At 44.1% G+C, this 21,951-nt stretch overlaps 1 protein-coding gene across 4 annotated transcripts in view; it reads left to right on the forward strand.

Moving 5' to 3' along the window:
- Positions 1–13,686, forward strand: part of celsr1a (cadherin EGF LAG seven-pass G-type receptor 1a) — a 92,010-nt gene extending 78,324 nt beyond the window's left edge. For 2 of the 4 annotated variants that reach the window (XM_041963831.1, XM_041963829.1), the window contains exons 20-36: positions 136–319; positions 423–566; positions 655–835; positions 1,464–1,631; positions 1,755–1,881; positions 1,998–2,198; positions 5,428–5,602; positions 6,382–6,494; positions 6,611–6,690; positions 6,795–6,921; positions 7,006–7,131; positions 7,293–7,387; positions 10,047–10,147; positions 10,272–10,415; positions 10,658–10,927; positions 11,017–11,389; positions 12,027–13,686. In XM_041963831.1, the coding sequence (XP_041819765.1) occupies positions 136–319; positions 423–566; positions 655–835; positions 1,464–1,631; positions 1,755–1,881; positions 1,998–2,198; positions 5,428–5,602; positions 6,382–6,494; positions 6,611–6,690; positions 6,795–6,921; positions 7,006–7,131; positions 7,293–7,387; positions 10,047–10,147; positions 10,272–10,415; positions 10,658–10,927; positions 11,017–11,389; positions 12,027–12,054 (2,637 nt within the window). In that variant the 3' untranslated portion in view covers positions 12,055–13,686. Of the gene's footprint in view, positions 1–135; positions 320–422; positions 567–654; positions 836–1,463; positions 1,632–1,754; positions 1,882–1,997; positions 2,199–5,427; positions 5,603–6,381; positions 6,495–6,610; positions 6,691–6,794; positions 6,922–7,005; positions 7,132–7,292; positions 7,388–10,046; positions 10,148–10,271; positions 10,416–10,657; positions 10,928–11,016; positions 11,390–11,993 lie in introns of all 4 variants that reach the window. The other 2 variants (XM_041963830.1, XM_041963832.1) reach the window with 1 other exon arrangement.
- Positions 13,687–21,951: the final 8,265 nt, after the last annotated feature.

A 21,951-nucleotide genomic window follows, 5' to 3' on the forward strand; every position in this document is an offset into this window, starting at 1 on the left:
TGATTCTCGCCAGGAGAGCAACCTGATCCATCACTGTAGTTACCTAATACTTCCCCAGCTGCTTTGTGACCAGTCTCTTTGATCTGTGTGATGAATTTACTTTCAATAATCTTCAATTATTGTGGATTTTCACAGAACCTGGTGCGGGCAGGTAGCTCCATACTGGATCCTGACAACAAGGAGCACTGGGAGCAGATCCAGAGGACTGAAGGAGGCACCGCCCATCTGCTCCGCAACTTCGAGGACTATGCCAACACCCTGGCACAGAACGTCAGGAAAACCTACCTGAAACCCTTCACCATCATCACTGACAACATGAGTGAGTGGAGGAGCCGTGATCACACTGTGTGGGACTGGGACACATAATCACATCCTCATCCTTTGCCTCTGTCTCCTCTTCTTCCTGCTCCTTCTCTATCTAGTTCTAACCGTGGACTATCTGGATGTGTCGGACCCGGAGAGGGCGACGTTGCCTCGGTTCCAGGACATCCAGGAGGAGTACTCCAAAGAGCTTGGGTCCTCCGTCCACTTTCCCCAGTTCAATCTCCGCACTCAGGGCCACAGAGGTAGGAACTTTTGTAAAGTCAGACCATACTGGCTCTGTCCCTTTTAAAAAAACAACTCCAGTCTTATCAATCACTATCCCCTCCACAGCGGACACTCCTGCACCTCCAACTCAGACAGATCCCCCACAGGAGGAGGAGCACACAGTGTCCGACAGGAGAAGGCGCCACCTCGAGCCAGCTGCCCCACTGCCGGTTGCCGTGGTGATAGTGTACAAATCGCTGGGGCAGCTACTCCCGGAAAGATACGACCCCGACCGCAGGAGTCTGAGGTAGACCACTGGCAGTTAAAGTTTAGCCATATGTGACACTATGTGAACACCAGAGAGTGCGCGCCATCTTTTTGAGATAAACTATGAGGTGTAATGCTGTCAAACAGATCCAAACAAGGCCAAAAAGACTGGAGAACGTCGAGAAAAGAGAGTCCACACCCGATCTGAACTCTTAAAACTCTCTCCTGTACTTACAACTGCGTATACAATTCATCATATTCTGTAAACGTTTAAAGAAACGCTACGCCACATGAAAATATTTCATCTTTAATGTTGATACATGCCATAATATTTACTGCAGTTTAGTTTGAAGGAACCACCTTATCAGTGCCTGCAAAGGCCTATCAGATTCTGTTTAGCTGTTATGTATCCTGGATGTGTCTGGAATGAGAGGAAGTTACTCAAATATGTTTCTCAGATAACAAGAAGTTAACATAAGGATAAGAGAGAATATGAGCAAATGTAAACAGGCTGTGGTTCTGCTCTGGCATGGTCTGCTGCACTGCCCGTGTGTCTGTGTAATGAAGTCATAAAAAGTACATGAAATTTTATCACAGATCAGTGTTTAAAAATGTTTAGTATATCATTTCAGGTCATACTTAATTTTTCTGTTTGAATGTCTTTCCAGGATCCCAAACCGTCCAGTGATCAACACAGCTATCGTGAGCGCCACGGTGCACAGTGAGGGTCCTCCTCTTCCTCCCATCCTGGACCCCCCCATCACCTTGGAGTACACCCTGCTGGAGACGGAGGAGAGAACCAAACCCGTCTGTGTCTTCTGGAACCACTCCATCGCGTGAGTTCAACGTCCAGAGATGAAGTTCTGCAGATAAAACATTATTCTTTATATGTTTGGTTTGCGTTCTCCTGTACATTTCTCACATTCATCCATTGCGTGTGTGTGTGTTGGTGTGTTTAGGGTCGGCGGTAGAGGCGGCTGGTCCGCTAAAGGCTGCGAGGTGCTCAACAGGAACAACAGCCACATTAGCTGTCAGTGTAACCACATGACCAGCTTCGCCGTGCTCATGGACATTTCCAAAAGAGAGGTATTACTGAAAGCATTCGTCATTTCAGCTTCACAAAAAACGTCCAAAGCTTGCTACTCTCTGCCTTTACCACGTTACTGACTTCTGACTCGATGTCTTGGGACTGCTCTGCACAGCACGGGGATGTTCTCCCCCTGAAGATCGTCACCTACACCACGGTGTCTGTCTCCCTGCTACTCCTCCTCCTCACCTTTATCTTGTTGTGCCTCCTGCGCCGGCTCCGCTCCAACCTCCATGCCATCCACAGGAACCTGGTAGCAGCGCTCTTCTTCTCCGAGCTCGTCTTCCTGCTCGGCATCAATCAGACTGACAACCCGGTGAGTGTGTCTCTCGCCCTCAGCAAACAGAGCGCATGTGCAGTGGAGACACTTTGCTGTGTTTCTGCAACATATTGTCTTGTTTATGGAAGGGATGCACCAGTCCGACTTTTCCAGTCCTGATACTGTGTGGAAGAGACAGCGATCATTCTTTTAGCGCAAGCAGCATCAGACAATCACTGGTTTGAAGGATTTTACAGCGATTAAAGTCGTAGTTTGGTGATGCTTTGCAAATGTTGCCTTTGCAAACTTGCTCTGCTTTCGATAGAAAGTCACCCAAACCAAGCAGTTCTTTACGTCGCAGAAATTTTGTCCAGTCTCCGTTCACCCTTGCCTGTGTTGCATTATGCATTAATCTGGGAACGAGGGTAAAAATGATAGAAACAATATAAGAGGAATGACATCCAGGACATTTAGGTGGTAAACAACACAGACCGCAAATGCATATGATACAGGAATACATAACCAGTTGGTACTTTGCTTGTGGCGTGGTGGAACTTGAGAGGAGATAATGATGTTTCACTCTGGTGTTTATTGAATGAACAACTGCCAGGCGTCCTACGATATTTGTTTGGCCTGCGGGCTTGATGTTGACAGGAGCTTTACCAGGCTTAATGGGCCAAGGCCTACCTGAGAGCCTGTCTTTATTTGACAGATTATGTTTTGTTACTTGGCTAATGACTTCAGTAGTTAGGAATGTACTGGGTGCCAGAGCCTTCTCCAAATCTAACCTCCGATAAGTTGATCTTATTGAATTGACTGGCTGGATTTAACTCTGGCATATAGGCTATATATGGGGGATAGTCTGTAGAAATCTAATGGGCTGGCTGTGTTTAGCTCATAATCCAGTTTGGGGTTGGGTAGGTCACAGTAACAACCACAAACATGCATGCACACATGTAGACGTACAGTAAAAGATCAAAAGGTGTGGGAATTCTTTGAAGTCTGCTGACACAGACGTTCGGACTCACACACACACATGCACACACACAGCTCTGTGTGCCAGTAGCGGAGACGTGCTGTGACTGGTACCTGTCTCCAGAAGCAGGCCTCAGGGTGGTAGGCCCTGGCAAAGGTTTCCCAAAACAGCCTCTTAGTTTTCACTTGATAAATCGCTTGCATGTCTGTGGTACAGAAAACATCATTAATCTGTTAATTGGCGGGTAATCCTGCTATTTTTTTTAAGAGGAAGTGAGGTTTGGAAAGATGAGACATTTGGTTGGTCTTAGGGAGGCAGATTTAAATAGTGGACTAGTGTTTAATACATGCTGAGGTTCTAAACCTTCTTTAGCAATCTGTCAAGGTTTTTCAAAATAAAACGTGTTTAAACTTGACACTGTGGTCACAAGTGACAATTAAAATAATAAAATAAGGTTAAATGCTACAACACAATCTAACAGCAGCAAAAGTGGAAGATCCAGTAAAGTCAGCAAGCCTCACTGGCTCAGTAATGCCAGTTACAGAACAATATGTAGTTAAAGTTTGCGAGCATTAGCAAACATTTAGCCGCCAAAAGCTACTTGGCCAGACCAAGAAACAAGCAAAACTCCTGAGTGTGTGTGAGCAGTGATGTGTTTTATTAGGAGTGCAGTTTGTCATATGTGAGTGGAGGAATGTTATTTCTTCTTTTGAAAATGTATGTCATGTTGTTTTAAATTAAATATGTCGGCTTTGACGAGTCTGACTAAAGCTGATGTCTGTACAAGACACCACAAGATCATCATGTCCAGCTGTCAGTCCTGCAGCACTGTGGTGGGTACGTGCTGCCAACCCGCAGCTGTCAGACCAGACGAAACATCACGTCTCATCTGATCAAAACATAAATGAAAGAAAGCCACAGAAGTAAGAATTGAGCGAACTTGAATGGGCTCATGTACCCTGCAGCAAAATTAAAACAATTCAGCATCACCTCCACGTATAGAAATTGGCAGTTTTGCCAATTTAGTTCCAACTCTTTCTGACCGATCAGGTGTCCTCCACTGATCCTAACAATCAGATCTGACTGACAGGAATTCATCACTGAATGTGACAGTGGGGTAAAGTTACAAATCACAACAATTAGCGGACGACTCAGACCGACAAACCAGGATCAAAGATTTGGAGCGTGGATGTTTGTGTACACGTTCGAGATGAGTTGTGGGAGTTTTGCCTTTTCCCTTGCAGTAATATTCTGACTCACAGTGTTTTGACTGGGTTGAGACGACTGATGCGCTGACTAACAACACGCTGTGTTATCTGCATCTGTACAATTCTTTCAAAGCAGAAGCCAAGTCCTCCGAGAGATCTTAAAAAAGAGAAAGAGTTGAATCTGTTTCTCTCTGCATTCATAAGTGAATGTTCTCCATCGGGTGTTTAGATGTGTGTGTGTGTCAGAGCTGTGGAATGCTGTCAGTGTGTGCCCAGGGCCATATGCAGGATGATTTATATCCCTGTCAAAGTAGTGTCTCTCTCTCTGATCTCCACAGCAATACAAAGCGAAATCCTAAAATACAGTATCTCAACTGCTGGGACATTCCCTGACACACCGCATTCCTCCAACACAGCAGACGTTGAAACAGGGAGGGAAGGAAATAGAAGACTGTATGGATAGGCTGAATCATTGCTGTCTTACATAAGTTGGTGAAGTTTGCCATTAATGCATTCTGAGGTACCGTTAGGGCTGCAAATATTCATTTTTTTCACCTTCAGTTCATCTGCGAATTACTTTTTTTGACAACTTGATTGTTTGTTGCTGGGAAATTGGCAGAAATGCCCCTCAGTTTCTCAGAGACATTTTCAAATTGTTTTGTTCAGACATATTTAAACCAATTTCCAATAATATAAAACAAAGAAAATCAACAAATCCTGGCATTTAAGAGGCTGGAACCTGGTTGTAAAAAAAACTTCAGCGCTTGCAGTAAGCGGTTATATTAATTTCCTCTCGGTTGACTCGTGGATGGATCGGCTAATAAAGATTCCTTGTGCAATGAGCAGCACTAAGCTGTAAGATGCAGTTAAATGCCAGGAGGGCAGATGGATGATGGATGGGTGCACGGGTGGATGGATTTACTGGGTGTATAGTTGATCGACTGATAAGTAGGGAAAAGCGCAGCAGGCTGATAGCAGCTTTGTTTTTGTCATCCCTGCTGTTTGTGGATTACTTATCTGGATTCCCTGAAAATGTGCAGGGAGGAGAGGGCGTGCTCACCTTTCTCTCTGTTCCTTTTCTCTCTCTCTGATCTCCCTCCAGTTTGTGTGCACGGTGATCGCCATCCTCCTCCATTACTTCTACATGTGCACCTTTGCCTGGATGTTCGTGGAGGGGCTGCACATCTACCGCATGCTGACAGAGCTGCGGAACATCAACCACGGCCACATGAGGTTCTACTACGCCATAGGCTGGGGCATACCGGCTATTATCACTGGTGAGACACCCACACACATCCAGACATGCACACACACACACACACACACACACACACAGGCTCAGGAACAGAGCGGCGGAAGATGGCAGATTGTCAGGGTGCATTCGTGCTGTGACTCGTCTCTTCTGGGGAGGCTGTGATCCTCGTGGGAAAATTATTGAACAAGAGGCAGAGAGAGAAAGAGGCCGGGGGGGGACTCATGGTGAGAGATAGACGCCTTTGTTTGGATGTCCACAATATGTCACGTTAAGTATCATAAATCTAACATATAAAAAAACATCCACTTGTGGTGGAGAAGAGTGTGTGTGTGTGTGTGTGTGTGTGTGTGTGTGTTGCTGGGAATTTTACCTTGACTTGCGGCAAACTCATAAATCATTTGTTGATTTATTTGTTTTGATAACCCTTTTTAATTGTCTCTGGTATCTCCAATTAGTACCACTTTTTCAAGCCTGCCATTTACCACATATTTTACTTGGGAACCCTTTGATGTACACTGAGATTACCATAATATATCAAATGCTTTGTGATGCACTCACACGCTTACCTGGTTGGAATCTGGATTGAGACACATGAGGACATGTGGAGTTACAGAGCAAAATGTAGAAAGCTCCAAAAAGGACAACTGCAGGGAGAGGGGACAGGAGGAGAGGTGCGACAAGGGAAGGAGAACCAGGGAGGAGATGGAGGAAGATGAGTGTGTTCTTGACATTATTATATAGCAATTGTAACACTCTTTATTTGCATTTTGTTGTGTGCCTTCCCTGTGTTTGTGTGTGTAGGTCTGGCCGTTGGTCTTGACCCTCAGGGTTACGGGAACCCAGACTTCTGCTGGCTCTCCGTCCATGACACTCTCATCTGGAGCTTCGCCGGACCCATCTTTGTCGTCGTCCTGGTATGCACATGTACTGGAACAGCCCAAGGACAGCTGGTCCTTGAGTGCATTCAGACCTTTACTGTGCAAAGCGTCCTGTTCACAGACCCTCTCCCTCCCACCCGCTCTCTCTACAGGTGAACATCGTGATCTTTATTCTGGCTGCGAAGGCTTCATGTGGGCGCAGACAGAAGGCTGTGGAGAAGTCAGGAGCTATGTGAGTTTTATGTGGCACGTTAATAGTTCACCATAGAGCACAACATCCAAAAGTTAATGTACAGTCCAACTTTTTGCTGATCTCTGTGTGTTTTCCATCCTCAGTCCTGCACTTCGAATGGCCTTCCTCCTACTGCTGCTCATCAGTGCCACCTGGCTGCTCGGCCTAATGGCGGTCAACAGCGATGTGATGACCTTCCACTACCTGTTTGCTGGCTTCAGCTGTCTGCAGGTAGCACAGCGTTGCTGTTTGTGCATGCCAGTCTACATCTTTCTCGCTCCTCGGTTTATAAGACGTCGCTTTTGTTTTCCACAGGGAGTCTTCATCTTCTTCTTCCATGTGGTCTTCAACAAAGAGGTGAGGAAGAACCTCAAGAACGTGTTCACAGGGAAGAAGAGCATGCCAGACGAGTCCAGCACCACAAGGGCCTCTTTGCTCACAGTGAGTGAATTGATGTACACTAATATGGCCCCATGCATCATTCTCTGACATTTCTGCATTATTTTATCACATTTCTCTACAGTGTATCATACACAAAGTCATATTTTTTATTTTCTGTCTCACTTCTCCTTCTTCGCTCCTCCACCCTTTCATTCCTGAAGCGTTCCCTCAACTGCAACAACACGTACACAGAAGACGGAGCTCTGTACCGCTCGGGCATCGGCGAGTCCACCGTCTCCCTGGACAGCACGCTCAGGTCAGCCAAGAGCCGCAGCAGCTACCTGGCTTACACACTGAGGTACAACACGCTCACTGACTGCATGGCTGCTTCTACTACACTGCTGCATGACGAGTGTGTGTGTTTGTCCACTTCAGCTGTTTTAGACTTCTGCTTGTGTTCTCTCTTTGTTCTCCTCCCTGCATGCCTGCTGTCTCACATTTACTAACACATCCCAAGCCCCTAATTTATGTATACACACACACAAAGTATGTGCACACACACTTTACAGTTACACACACACCCTGTCACCCTGTCCCTATTCTTGCCTTAGGGGACAAGTGACGTTGCTGAGTTTCTCTACATTTTGAGGCTATGTCTTGCTTTCCACACATGCATGCTTCCACAGAATGGCACTTGCATTGTGACAGTGACTCTGCTTGGGTGGAGGACCATGCTGAGATTTGCCAGTGCACGGCGCATGGCTTCGTTGCAAAACCCAACATACACACACACACACACACACACACACAGGAGAAGACTATCAACTCTCATTGAAAGCGAAGCACAAGAACACAGTGCACGCTGTAGATCCATCCACACTATCCACACTGTCATGTTGTGCTGTGTTGTTCGCACTGACAGATCATGTGAAATTTGACTTTTGATGCATTGTTTTGTTTAACTGTACGTTTAATGTAATGAGGACCAAAGAAATGTTTGCAAGAATGATAAAATGAGATCAAGCTTTAATACAGTGAATAATTGTGAATACATTTTAATAATTTCATGTTAATGTGATGTATTTTCTATAATAACAACACTCAAAAACATGCAAACGTACATTATATCCTAAATGAAGGTACTGTAGGATTTATTGGAAGGCTGCTGTATTAAATGGGCATCAGTTTAAGCTAGGTACACCAAAACAGTTTTTAGGTAATGCCGCTTTAGCTAATGCAGGTTCAGCTAGGTGCTCTTTTTTTTAACTTATTTTTAACATATAAAGAAATTAGCAAAGTTCAAAAGGGTTGTTGAACATGCAAAAAAACACTGAAATCTTTTCTGTATAGCTGGTATATGTAGCGCTGTGTCCAGTGCTCCTTGCTAGCTCTTTAGCATACCATGTAGCCTATTGACAATATTCAGATGTAGGAAATGTATTTTGGCAGCTTTTTACGAAACATATGTGATTAAGTGAGGTGAATTTTTTAGTATGTATAACACGAACTCTTATAACCAGCCATTGCAAAAGGCTGCTGTGTTCATCCACATTGGTTTTAGCTAGACACACCTAGCTACAATTTTCAGCTAAATACAGTTTTAGCTAGGTCCACCGTAATAAACAGTGAATTTTAGTATGTCTTGCCAAGTGGAACTAATATTTTTTAGTACTTGTTTCTTACTTATAGGGAGAATATCAGAGTTCAGGGTAGGTGGACTTACAGACACAGTAGCTGTTCATGTGTACCTGGTATACTTACATTGTGCCCACTGCTACATGCTAGCTCTTCACTACTAGCAATCGCTAGTCGTTGACTATTAGCAACACCTCAGATATTAGAAAATCTGAAATTATAAATGTTATGCAGTTAGGTCCTCCTGTTGCAATATGAGTATATATGTATTCTGAAATATGTTACATGTTTCTTTTACTATTTTTAACAGCTTTTAGGAGAGTATTTGTTATAAGCAATAAGTGTGATAAGCGTTTTATTTAGCATGTTTTAACTCTACGTTTTCTTGCTTTCTTCCTTCAACAATGTGCACGTTGAGGAAGTAGCATGGAGCACTTGAGCACTCGGACAAGTGTGTTCCTGATTAATCTCTAAAAGGTTGACATTTTGAGATGTATTTCTTTCAGGACGTAGACGCCTTTCATCTCAGGCTAATCTCACCTGCGTGTCTTGTACAGCCGTGTGTTTGCGTGTATCACAGACATGTTTTCATCGCCGTGGTGTAGAGTTACATATAGCTGGTATTTTAAAAGAGTTTTACAGAACCGAGGTTAGGTCTGACTGTACGCCTTGGCTCGTAAAGCTGTCATGTGGGTAATGCGAACTGACACTGGGGTCAATGAGAGCAAAAATGCCAGGGGGGTAGAAGCAGGATGGAGATGGAGCAGGAGAGGGAGATAAGATAGGCAGAAAGGCAGAAAGAAAGGCAGGAGACTTGAGGAATAAGGGAGATGGGATTGTACGTGTTGAAGTGGGAATGTAATAGAGACACACACACCTCTTCCCTGTGGCTGCTGGCACGTCTACAGACAGGTCAGAGTCTCTCGTAGCGTTTTTGCCCTCCAGCCAACGTATCAGTGCAGCCTGGAATGAGCGGCTACAGGTGGAGAGAGAAGATTACACAACTGTGTTTGCATGTAGTCGATACGAGTGGCAAAAGCTGCTGCAATGCTTTTGCATGTTGGATTGAAGAGCCATAAATATAAAAGATCATGATGCAGGTTAACCCATCCGTTCTGTTGATGATCCATTTTCATATTTATTTTAGTCTTCTAGCAAATGTTTTGTCATGAGAGATATCTGGTGTTCCAGCTGTCCATCATCAGTCGTCTCAAACCGCGAGTTTGGGCTTGAACTAACTTCAGGGACGCCACACTTCTCCTCTCTGCCTCCTTTTAATCTCCTCCTTTTCTTTTCCACTCTCCCTTCCTCCTCTCCGTACTCGTCTTTTATCTACCAAGGGAGGAGTCTGGTCAGAAGCCCAGCGTCTCTTCAGGGACAGCGAAAGGACACACAGATCTGGATGGACCTCTGTTCCACAGGAATGGCACCAAGGCAGATGGTAATTTGTCATATGCCATTAACTGGTTACAGAATGAAGTAAAACCCACATATGAAAACACACACCTGTGTGTGGTTTATTCATAGAGATTCATCTGTCTCCCTTCCCTCATTGTCCCCTTCAGACTCTGACTCAGACAGCGAGCTGTCAGTGGATGAACACAGCTCCTCCTACGCCTCCTCCCACTCCTCGGACAGCGACGAAGACGACATCGATGTCAAGCCCAAGTGGAACAACGAGAGGCAGCCCGTTCACAGCACGCCTAAAGGTACATGGGGGGGTTCTATTGAGCCTGAACATGAAGCGCAATCAGTGGTAGAATGTAATTATTACATTTACTGAAGTACTGTATTTAAGTGAAAATTTAAGACACTCGTACTTTTTCCATTACATGCTCTTTATACTTGAACTCCACACACAGGAAAATACAGCACTTTCACTCCACTACATTTATTTGACAGCTGTATTGACCTTTTTTATTGACCTATATTGCTCCTTTTCCCCTTCTAGTGGATTCAGTATCCAATCACGTGAAGCCTTACTGGCCAACAGAGGCCACCACAGCCAGTGACAGCGAGGACCCCTGCGGTGCAGAGAGGCTGAGGGTGGAGACCAAGGTGAACGTGGAGCTGCACCCGGAAAATAAGCTCAACCACATCGGCGAAAGAGAGAGGGAGACCCTCCAGGAGAGAGACAAACAAACGGCTGGTAACGCTAGAGACACGGCGCCCCCTAGCCAACCCAACAGCAACAGCAACCACCAACCAGAGCAGAGAAAAGGTCAGAGAAGGGAATTCTGTTGAATAAAATCCGATGAATTCATTCGTCTTGTCTGATTTACATTGGAGTCGACTCTTTGTCCGTCTCAGGTATCTTAAAGAACAAGATCAGCTACCCTCCACCGCTGAGCGACAAGAACATGAAGAACCGTCTGAGGGAGAAGCTGAGCGACTACAACCCTCCCACCATCACCTCCCCTCCCTCCAACAACAACAACACCTCCTCCCCGCCTCCCTCCTCCGTCAACATCATAACCCCTTCGTCCCGGCCGCCCTCGCTGGCCTCCAACGACGGAGGCCGCCCTGGCAACCACGACAACTCCCTCATCAAGCCCCCCGTCGCCCCACGGCCGCAGATTCCTGTCGGGGCCCCACCAGCGGCCATCTACCGTGAGACTAATGGGGGAGTGGCAATGCACTTGAAGTCGGGGACGGTCAACGGAGGCAACGACTCTGACTCGGAGTAAGTAGTCTCCTAGAGAGTGTTGGCATGTCATTTTAAATAGATTCAAAATGAAGCTGATTGTGATTTTAAGTTTTGAAAAACATACAGCTGAATAACATGTGTTGGTTGAGCGTTACGTCAACTGATACAATAACGCATGTTTCGTAACAGGATCCAAAGTTAAAGGAACATTTCAGCATTTTGGGAAGGATTGATCCCACTCTCATATCTGTATGTAAAATATTTAGCTAAGCCAGCAGGTTGTTAGCTTAGCTTAGCTCAAAACCTGGGCACAGGTGCAAACAGCTGGCCCTTCTCTGCATAATGCTAACAGGCTGCTGCTGGTAGCTTCATATTTTACGTACAGACATGAGAGTGGTGTCAATCATATCGTCTGATTCTCTTCAAGAAAGCAAAGAATAGTACCTCCCAAAATGTCGGACTACTCCTTTAACTACAGCATGAATGATATGACCATCCTGCTTAAATGTTGCATGATGACTTCCCGCATCCCTGCACTCATTTTTACAATGCACGTTCTCGTCTTCCTTTTTTCTCATTGCACCCTTCCTCCCTGCATCCCACCCCGCGTCCCTCTTCCCTCCATGTCCTCCGCTAACAGTGGCAGTAACGAGACTTCGATCTGACATGCTAGGAAAACCCAGACCAGCCTGCCCTTGTGAGAGGAGGAGCGAAGAACCTGCTGGGTGACGAGAGGAAAGGAGGAGAGCCAAGAGGATGGGAATAAAAGAAAAGTGAAGATGGACGGGTGCTGCAGGTTGGGTGAAAGGGGGGAGAAAGCGTTCTCCACGCCTGATCTGTCCACCCATCCCTCCTCTCATGTTCCCTCTCTCTGGAGAGCAGTATTAACGGCAGACTGTAAGCCTGCCTGAGACAAGAAAATAAGCAGAGGCAATGAAAAGATGTGAGACATAATAAAGGGAATGCTGTGTCGGACTGTACCAAGAGAGGATGCAATGTAGCCACGTGTGCCAAAACCGCTGCAGGGGACGGGGGACGGAGAGATGAAGAATTCCCCCAGGATGCATTGCAATCCCCGACATGATGTTCCTCGTAGGCGGTTATGAGGGGTCGCCCTCTCAGTGGGCAAAGTCAGGAAAGCTGGACAATACTCTGGGACACTTCTTTGTCGCGGAGAAAGACGGACGTATAATCACTGTGCATGAACCCAGACTCAAATACAAACTGGTACATTTGTAGTCCAAGAGGATTTCAAGGACTACAAGTCCTTTAAAAGGTCCAACACATCCTCCTCTCACTGACTTTTGGACACATCCGACGGCACTATCACACACACCAAGTGCTCTTCTTCTTCTTTTTTTATTTTAAACTCAAAGAAAGGCTTCCCCAGCCTCTCAATGCAGTGCATTTAGAGTGTAATTAATGTAGATATTGTGAAAGGTGAAGAAGAAATGAACTATTTTGTATGTCAGCTGTAGCGAGGACGAGTTTCTAAACTAAAAATCATTTGCCCGTGTTACGTCGGGAACACTTTCCAGTGGTGAAAATCACTTGATATGCTGACTGAGAGCAACAATGGATGTGCCTTCACCCTGACACTGTATTAGCCTGTAGTGGGCTCTCAGGTGATGTACCACTCTCTGGCAGCATATTCTGCTATACGGACACATACACTCACATAATGCATGCGAGACTGTTATGTTTGTGTGTGTGAGTGGCCTAGAATGTGCACACACACACAGAACGGCGGGCCTAAATGAACACTGATTTTGCTTTTCACTTTGAGCACTGTGAACCTGAAGCCTTCTTTTCCAGTGCCCATCCTGCCCGTTTGTCCGATACAACATCCTCCCGCTTACCAAAGTCATCAAATACAGTAAACGTGCACGTTACAGTTGGAGTCAGTTCACTTTTAACTCTGTTTTATTCCAAAGTGAAAAAATGCATGTGTTGACCTTGAAAGGATTAGAGGTTTTATTCAGACGGATGCTTTTCAAGCACTCTCTGATGGATTTGTTTCATGCAGAATTGGCATGTATGAACCCTTCAGTGCAAATGAAATATTCCGTCCTCATTGGTAAATTTCGGAATCCGAGCTCAAAGTGAAAACGATGCGAACTCTAATGCATTTTGCAGCTTCTGTAAGTCAACTGAAAGTCTTGTTTACCACTCACTGAATGCCTTTGTACCATACATACTGTACAACTCCAGTGTTTCGCCCTCCTGTAATCAATGCTGTTAATAAACGCCCTTGTTTTGTTTTTTTTTATTGATCCAAGACACTGGAAATGTTTTGTAACATAATGTATATTTATTTTTTATGGTTTTAAGACACTGGAAAGAAAAGATGATTGTGACTGTAAAATTAAAGATGACATGATGAATTTTTAACCGTCTTGTGCAGCCTGTTGCATGTCTGTTACCCAGAAGGAAGCATGACTCGTCAAAACACATGATGATCGCCACCCCAAGAGGGAGTGTAGATGACATTGTCGTCCTGAAACCGCCCCTTTTAGCCTGAGTTGGGACTCAGTGGTCTTCTGCCTCTTCCTGGTGCTTCCGTTGTCATGGGAGGCCTTTCTTTTTCTGGCCCCTGTGCTTCCAGAGCCAGACCCAGAGACCCTTCTGTTCTCCTGTGGTGTGTCTCTGTCAGCGCTGGTCTTTCCACTCCTGGTTGAGAAAAAACGAGTGAGCCCTCAACTTGGTGACTGGGTGGAGTGAATTCTGGTGACTGATTGTGTCGAGTCACAACAAGGGGCCCAATCACTGACACTTTATCAATACTTTTGAAAAGGCACAAGAACAAGAATCTGTGCAATCTTTCGAGGTTCTAAAGTTAAATTACACAGATTGATCATTTATATGGATTCCTGCAACTAGTGGAGGAAAGTAAATAAGCACATTTACTAAATTAACTGGATTAACTAAATGAATGTCCACATGTCACAATGTCACAGGATGGTGTATATGTATGTGTGTGTGTGTGTGTGTGTGTGTGTGTGACTCGTGGTCTCCCCCTCCACCTTGCACAGATTCAATCAGTAAAAGAGAGAGCTGATTGGTGCACGGTCACGCAGGTGTGGGCTCTTTGTTCTGGGATGAGTGTCTTCAGGCAGGTGTGTCAACTGGCTACGAGGTGAAGCAGCAGAGACATGTGACACAGGTAGTCAAATAACGAAACATTATCAAAAACACTCATGAAAAATAAAGTTTTCATGCTCTTAACAGCATTTATCAACAAGCTGTGGCATCTCCTTGTTTCTGAGAGAGGATGCACCTTTATAAACTTCCAGTGTCACCTCATTCAACATTAATGAATTATTCACTGGAACATATGTGAAAATAAATGTGTAGCATCAACAGGCATTTTTTCTTGAATCAGCCTCATGAGCTCAGGCATCGATCTATACTGATCTCATATGGCAGATATCAGCCTGACTAGTGGGTCTACCAGTTTTAGCTCCTCTTTCAGAGCACGATGCACCAGCCTTTCATCTGAAGAATGAAATGTCCCCACACCGCTCGACCACTAAATCTACTTTATTGTGTTATTTCAACCTGTCAGACCTATCGATCAGTGGATTAAGACAAAGATGATGTTTTAAAGCTTTGACTGAGGGTTTCATAGCTGTCCTGAAATCCAATACCAATAGGGGTTCACAGATCCTGGCCAGGATTTAGTGCTATAGGCAGGATTGATGACTCGGATCATTTTAGAGGCGGCATTTGTCAGTGGCTCCAGCAGAGGATTGACCTCCACTGTAGACTTGGTGAAGCCACCTACAGCTTTTTAATATACACAATATTGTATTGCAAATATGCAAAAACATCAATATTAACCAGCTTTACTGATATTATTGCAATTGCTGTGTTTCAGCCTGCATTTACACATAACTTGTAATACATTTGGATGGTGGCCATACAAAGTGTGTGACATCAGAGTCAAAGATTTGCATTTAGACTCCTCTCTGTACATTAGAAGACTTTGTTTAGATCAGGGAAAAATCACACTTTTGGTTAAATGTTAACAAAAATACCTTCCATCACAAGTCACTGCTGACTTTTTCTGAATTAAAAACAGACCATGATCTGATCCTAGCCTTAACCCGAGTGCTGCCAGGGCCTCAAAAGAGACTGTGCTGGCAAATCGTTCAACAATTTAAGAATAATGTTTCTCAAGGTAAAACTCTCAAGAAAAAAAATATTGTGACTGTAAAATGAAAGATGACATGATGCATTTTTAACCGTCTTATGCAGCCTGTTGCATGTCTGTTGCCCAGAAGGAAGCATGACTCGTCAAAACATGTTCTGTACACCGCAAAAAAAATGTGGTAACATCAACTTTTTTTGATCCAACAAATGATGAGTGACAGAGCACAGCTGCTTCACAGTTTGACTCTGTTGTTCGGAGTTTGGTGTATTTTTTAAATAACGTAGGTAGTTGCTCAGTCTCACCAGCCAGGCTTTATTCTGCCCACCTCAGCTCCACCCACACTCCACCTGTTTGTCCATCTGCCAAGACCCCAAAAGCCAGAGTCACTGTTTGTCTGTTAAAATGCTCAAAGATCCCCTTGTGTCCATACCAACAAAGATGGCTGATTCTTCTTCATGAACACAGTCTTTGTGTCTCGATTAGATAAAGTTGCTCTTGTTCGGACAGGCATCGGCAAGGCAAACCTGGTCATTGATAATTGGAGACTTTCCACGTCAAATTTTGTAGATTTTTGCGAACATTGAGTGAGGAGAGCCAGTCCAGACTGTTTCCTGATCTGTCAGTGTGCCACTGGAAAAGTGGAAAAGTGGAAATGTAGTTTAGAGACCATGAACGATATTTATCAGTTTCTTACCATAAGTGATGGCGTCAAACATTAATGCACACCTATCTGCCACAGTTTCTGCAAGTTGAAGCTGTTTTGGATATTTCACATGAGAGATTTCAGTATCTTTAAATGTCTCTTAATTTGCTGGTCTTTGAACCTTCCACATAATCAAATGCACTTTGGCACTCGTACTTGAAGCTGAGACTTTTGGGCTGTGGCTCAGGAGGTGGAGCAGGTTGTCCACTGATGTGGCCATTGGTGCAAAGCACTTTGAGTTGTAGGTCGACTAGATAAATGCACTTCATTTACTGTTAAATTTTGTATATTTCACATGATGAACCATTCTCACTTTCATAGCATGGATATAATAATACTGTGGATTTCAGGGAAGGATTAGGCGACAAATAAAAAGACGTCAAATGAATCCAACAAAAACCACAGGTTTCAAACGGAGGTGAACCCTGAAGGGCCGTGTATGGAGATGTCTTCCATACAAGGTAATGTGTGCAGCATCTCAGTCTGTCCTGTGCACAGTGATCACAGCCCCACCGACTGTCAGTGTGAGGCAGATTAAACTACTCGCTGAATTTACTGTACAAGTCAGCTTCCTGTGTGTGTGTGAGAGGCTCATGGCTGACTGCTCCACTGTGGAGCTGAACCAAAAACACCAGAGGCGTGTGTGTGTGCGTGCGTGTGTGTGTGTGTGTGTGTGTGTGTGTCAGAGTGTGGGTGTATCTGTCTGACTGACCGTGTTAATCCTCGCAGAACAATGGTGGCAGCCAGTCTTAATAAATCCCCTCACTTTGATCCAAACTGCAGGCCACACACACACACACACACACACACACACACACGCACACACCGTATTTCCAGAGTCACTGAGTTTTTCATTAAAAATAATGTGTTTTTCACTTCCTTTTGGGAAGTGTGCATTCTTTACATGATCTTCGTGCACAGCCATAATCCATCTATAATGCAAATATGGTGAAAACATGACATGAAGTTAATTGCACTGTATTTATTTCAAGAAATTGTAATCTTAGAATGAGATGAGTATTTGTGTATTTCTATAACTTTTTTATGTAACAATTTGAATCAGAGGTATTCATATTCAGAGGTACTGAACTTAAAACAGTTGTTTGACATGTTGGAAAGTATACTTCTTTGTTGTCTTAGCTATTTTAGCTTAGCATAAAGACTTGAAACAGGGGGAAACAGCTAGCCTGGAGAGCAGGCAACCAGAGGCGACTCCAGGACGTCACTGCACCCGGCCAGTGTCACACTCGAACTTAATGAGTATTGGAGGTGCAGGTAGGCCAATTTTGTTCCATTTTGGCTGCTGCAGCTGTTTCCCATCTTTGTGCTAAGCTAAGCAAACCAGCTGCTGGCTGTCGCTTCATGAAAGTGAGGGGTTTTTCCCAAAATGTCAAACTGCTGCTTTAAAGTTGCATAAAAAAAACTTGAATTATTACTGGAGCAATTTAAAAGTATGAATATACTGCTTTCTGTAAGAAGTCGCTGAGTAATTGGATAACATTTCCACACGGTGCCACACAAATCTTCTGTAAACCCCACATTATTTACAGTTTTTCCACAGCTTAGCCCACTTTAAGACCCGGCACTTTGCTCTGACATTCCAACATAAGCCGCTATATGCAGCCCCTCACTTTAATGTTTGTCTGGAGGAATTTGTCTTCAGCCATATGTACCAGATTAGGGGAGATGCACTTAAGTGTCGGTGGATCAAAGGGTTTGGTAGAGGTAAAAGGCTGCTGAGGTCAGATCGGACCATGAATGATGCTGTTACTTAAACTGGGGCGAGATGAAAGTGAATTATATCGCTACAAGATGTGCAACCCCTCTTTTCCCGCTCCGTATCTCAGTATAGGCAAGCTAGGTGTACTCATCTGATGGATGTCACGGGTTTCTGAAGGGTTGGGTGCTACGTCACGGCCCGGAAACTGTAACTGTGCCAAGTAAACCCACACACATTCAGCCTGCTGCTGCTGGGTAATGCCAATTAAGTTATTGTGAGTGGGCAGAGAGAAAGGTTAGACGGGAGGCTCAGGTTTCAAAAACCTATTTGCTGCTTAGTTGGTATGGCAACTGAAGCCAGTCCTCCCCTCAGGTGACACAAGGTGCAAAAATGAAGCAAGGAGTTGGGACAGAGGTGACGTGTCAGGCTATGACTAATGGTCGGATTGGTCCTCATAACTGAAAGCATGATATGTGTTTAAAGCAGCTGGTCTGCTTTCCTCTTCATTACATCACATCACATTAACGTCCATTCCAGCAATAAGCCACAAGAGGCATCATTTTGTCGCTTTGGAATAAAACCTTCGACTTGAAACCTGAGGAGTTGAGTCTCTATCAGAGTGACCCTTTGCCCTCCTCTTTATCTTTGTTCCATCACAGCCAGGCTGACTAAATAATTCAGGCTCTAGAGAGCCACAGTTGGCAACCTGTGGAGGCTACTGTGCTGAGCAAGACCAGGCAGGAGAAAAGAGGATGACTGATGCAATGCTGCCATCTGCTGGTGAGGAATGCAAAGCCCCACGGAGACCTCGAGCGTGAAGGAGAGTGTGTCCTTGAAGATCCCTTAAAGTGAGACTTTTAAAAAGAAGGAAGAGCAAATTCTTCATCTTATCAACAAGAAGTTAAATATATAAACAATGACACACACTCTTGTTTGAATGAATACCCTTGGGGGGGTTTGCTGCTTCTGTTGGCTTGGTCTGGTTTGACCAGTGGCTTTTGGCGGCTGCTGTTAGCTTTTAGGTAAATATTATCCTGTCACTGACTTTAATGAGTCAGTTCACTGACTCTTCTCTACTTGTCAACGTTTGTGTCTCCAGCCCATCTCCAACTCATATGAAGACGCTTCTTGAGAAAATGGGATTTCAGGGCCCTTTTTCTTAGCTGTGTGTTTTAGAAGCAACTTTCGGTTTGTAGAAAAAGTGGAAAAATCTGCACAAAATCCTGCTTTTTGTTACTGTAAAACTGTTACGCAGTAAAATTTTAAAAAAGTACTTATTTACATAAAGAAATCTAATCTTTTAATTACCTTGAACTAGCTTAGTGTCGCTCTCTGTATGGGTTGACACGACTTCTGGACACACACTCATCTGTGGTGCAAAAGCAGGTATTTTGCATTGGAAATTTTCAAATGCATCAGAAAATAATTACTGCCTCAAACTTGATCTGAGTGATCCCTTATCATACACACAAAAAGCATGTTTTCTGTGATGAAGGCACTGGTTTTGCTAAAGGCGAGGGTAACATTTTGGGCTGTTGTAGGGTTAGGGGATGGATTTCATAGTTGGGATTAGGTGAGAGAACAAGCAGCACTGACATAATGCTGCACACACAATGGCCCAGGTCATGTGTGGGTTTACGTCAAATTATAGTGTGTGCGGTTAATGGAAGGCCCCCAGAAATATAGCCAACAAGCAATAGGAATAGTAATATAGTAAAGAGCTCTGTCAACTGTGCAGCTTAATGTCTATTAAAATGAATTAGAAACGACTTGAATCCTGGAATCATAGCTAATCTTTTTTTTTTATTAAACCAAATGACACCGTCTTAGTATTTAATCAAGCATCTTATCCAAATGTGTTTTGAATCCATGCACAGCCTCGTCATCCATCCTCCCCTTCCTCCCAACTGTTCTATAATTGACTCTGAATGCTCTGCCAGTTGCATAAGACACGCGTGGTTGTGCAACCCTCTAGAAAATACGGGTTTGGGATCAGGAGGTTTATTACAGGGTTTCTAAATGAGCGCAGAGGGAGGATTTGGGAAATCTCAGCAGCAGCACTTTTGCTAGAAGACATCGGAAGAGGATCACAGGCCAGAAACCCATATTGTGTGTATGTGAATGTGTGCATGTGTAAAGCATGACTAAGGGGAATCCCGTATAAAAGCATTAGTCTTCTTTGCAGCACAATCTCTGATGACTACGCAAACCCTGCTGAGTTTGGGCTTACAGTATTTACAGATCAAGTAATTTCCAATGATCCGGCATCTGCTACTGAAATAACCTATAAGTGATATGAGATAAAAGAGACAGATTTCAGTTGTATGCTGTATGCTGTATAAATGATTATCTAACAGGGATTAATAAGGAATTCCCTATGGATTCCATATTAAATCAAATATTTCCATGATAAGATGGCCTCTGGTTGAAAAAAACAGCAACATTATCTTAACTGAACGTATAGGTAAAGGTGTTTGTCACAGTGCATGAGCAGGAGGAATGTAATATTCTGCTTACGATGAGCAATCACCTGGCTTGAACAGATATTATTACATTTACGTAGATTGTTCGTGTTATTGTATATTTAGAGTAAGAATTGTACATAACATATTTGGGAGATCTTAAATATTCTGTGTATGCAAATGTGGGTGGACAAAACTTGCAGTTCACTATAACGTCACCACTGCGAATGGCCTGAAAGTTAAACACCTCTATGAAACCGTGTCCACAAAACTGAACATAATAAGCTTATTCGTGACTATTTTACGCTTCCATATGATTGCCCAGGTGTATCTAATACATAAAAAAATGCCTAATATCCATGTCCAGACTTTGAGTTCACCAACTCAACCTTAAATCTGCAATAACTGGTTTTAGTGGCTCATAGAGCCTGACGGAACAGTAATTATCGTCGGGTTCGTTGCTACAAATGACCCCTTTCACATAAAGGTAGTCATGTGACCCTTTGGCAATAAAATATTGATTGAAGCTGTTTTCTTGAAAAGTTCAGGCAAGATTTTATCCAGGTTTGACTAACGTGAAATCATAGCTAATTACTTGTGGTAACAAAGGGTCGCCCATATTTTTGCTTGAGTCCCACTCTTCACTGTGTCCCTGCTGCTTTTCATATCATGCGATCCGTGATGCAAAGCACTGCACAGGAAATTTCTCTTGGACTCTAAATATCCGTTTTCTGATCTCTAAAGGTCTGCAGACAGAACTTGAGAGCTGCACATGAAAAGTCCTCTCTGTCAGTGCCCCACGCATTTGCCTAGGCAAATGTGAAGGTTAAGCCTTCAGTCCAACTTAAGCCACACAAACATGGACTTCTCGCCAACAGAAGCTGCACCTGGGAGAGGGCGAGACTCAGCCTTGGCTTTTTCTGTTTCGCTTTTTAAAAGCAACCAAGAATCGTGTGGAAAAATGATGCTCGCACCTGACAGTCTGATCCACTTTCATGCTAACATGTTGAATTCTTATGTAGGCTGCTCACAGACAGTATGTCTGCGGCGGGGAGGCGATGGCGACGCGGCGGCCGCAGGACAAACCAGGCCAAAGCTCTAGCGAGGACAGGACCACACTGATCCTCATTGGCCTCATTGTTAGTCTGACTGCAGACGCAGAAAGCACTTGTGATTACTTCCCTGTAATCTATGGTCTCATCTCAGGGGTCAGGGGTCAGTTGACTCCTGTTTCTCCCTCTCTCACTTTCTATCCATTTCACTGTCCGGCCCTTCAAACCCCTCTTCTTCTTTGTCCGTCTGATTTCAAACGCTTTCACAGTGTAAGTGTGGTGACAAGAGGGTTTTCAGAAGAGTCTGTTAACTCAAGACCACTTCATCACTTAGACACACAATTGCTGAAACAGGGGTATAACTGGGACTTCTGTGAAGACTCCGACTTGGATTCTGTTACTTAAGGAACAATCTGCAAGAGGAATCTCAAAACAGACAAAACAAACATGCAAAGGTTAGTGTTGTTCAGAATTTTAAGTTTTTGATGTGTGGAACATGCTTCATTTG

This window comes from Chelmon rostratus, chromosome 22, assembly GCF_017976325.1.
Source record: "Chelmon rostratus isolate fCheRos1 chromosome 22, fCheRos1.pri, whole genome shotgun sequence".
Lineage (NCBI taxonomy): Eukaryota > Metazoa > Chordata > Actinopteri > Chaetodontiformes > Chaetodontidae > Chelmon > Chelmon rostratus.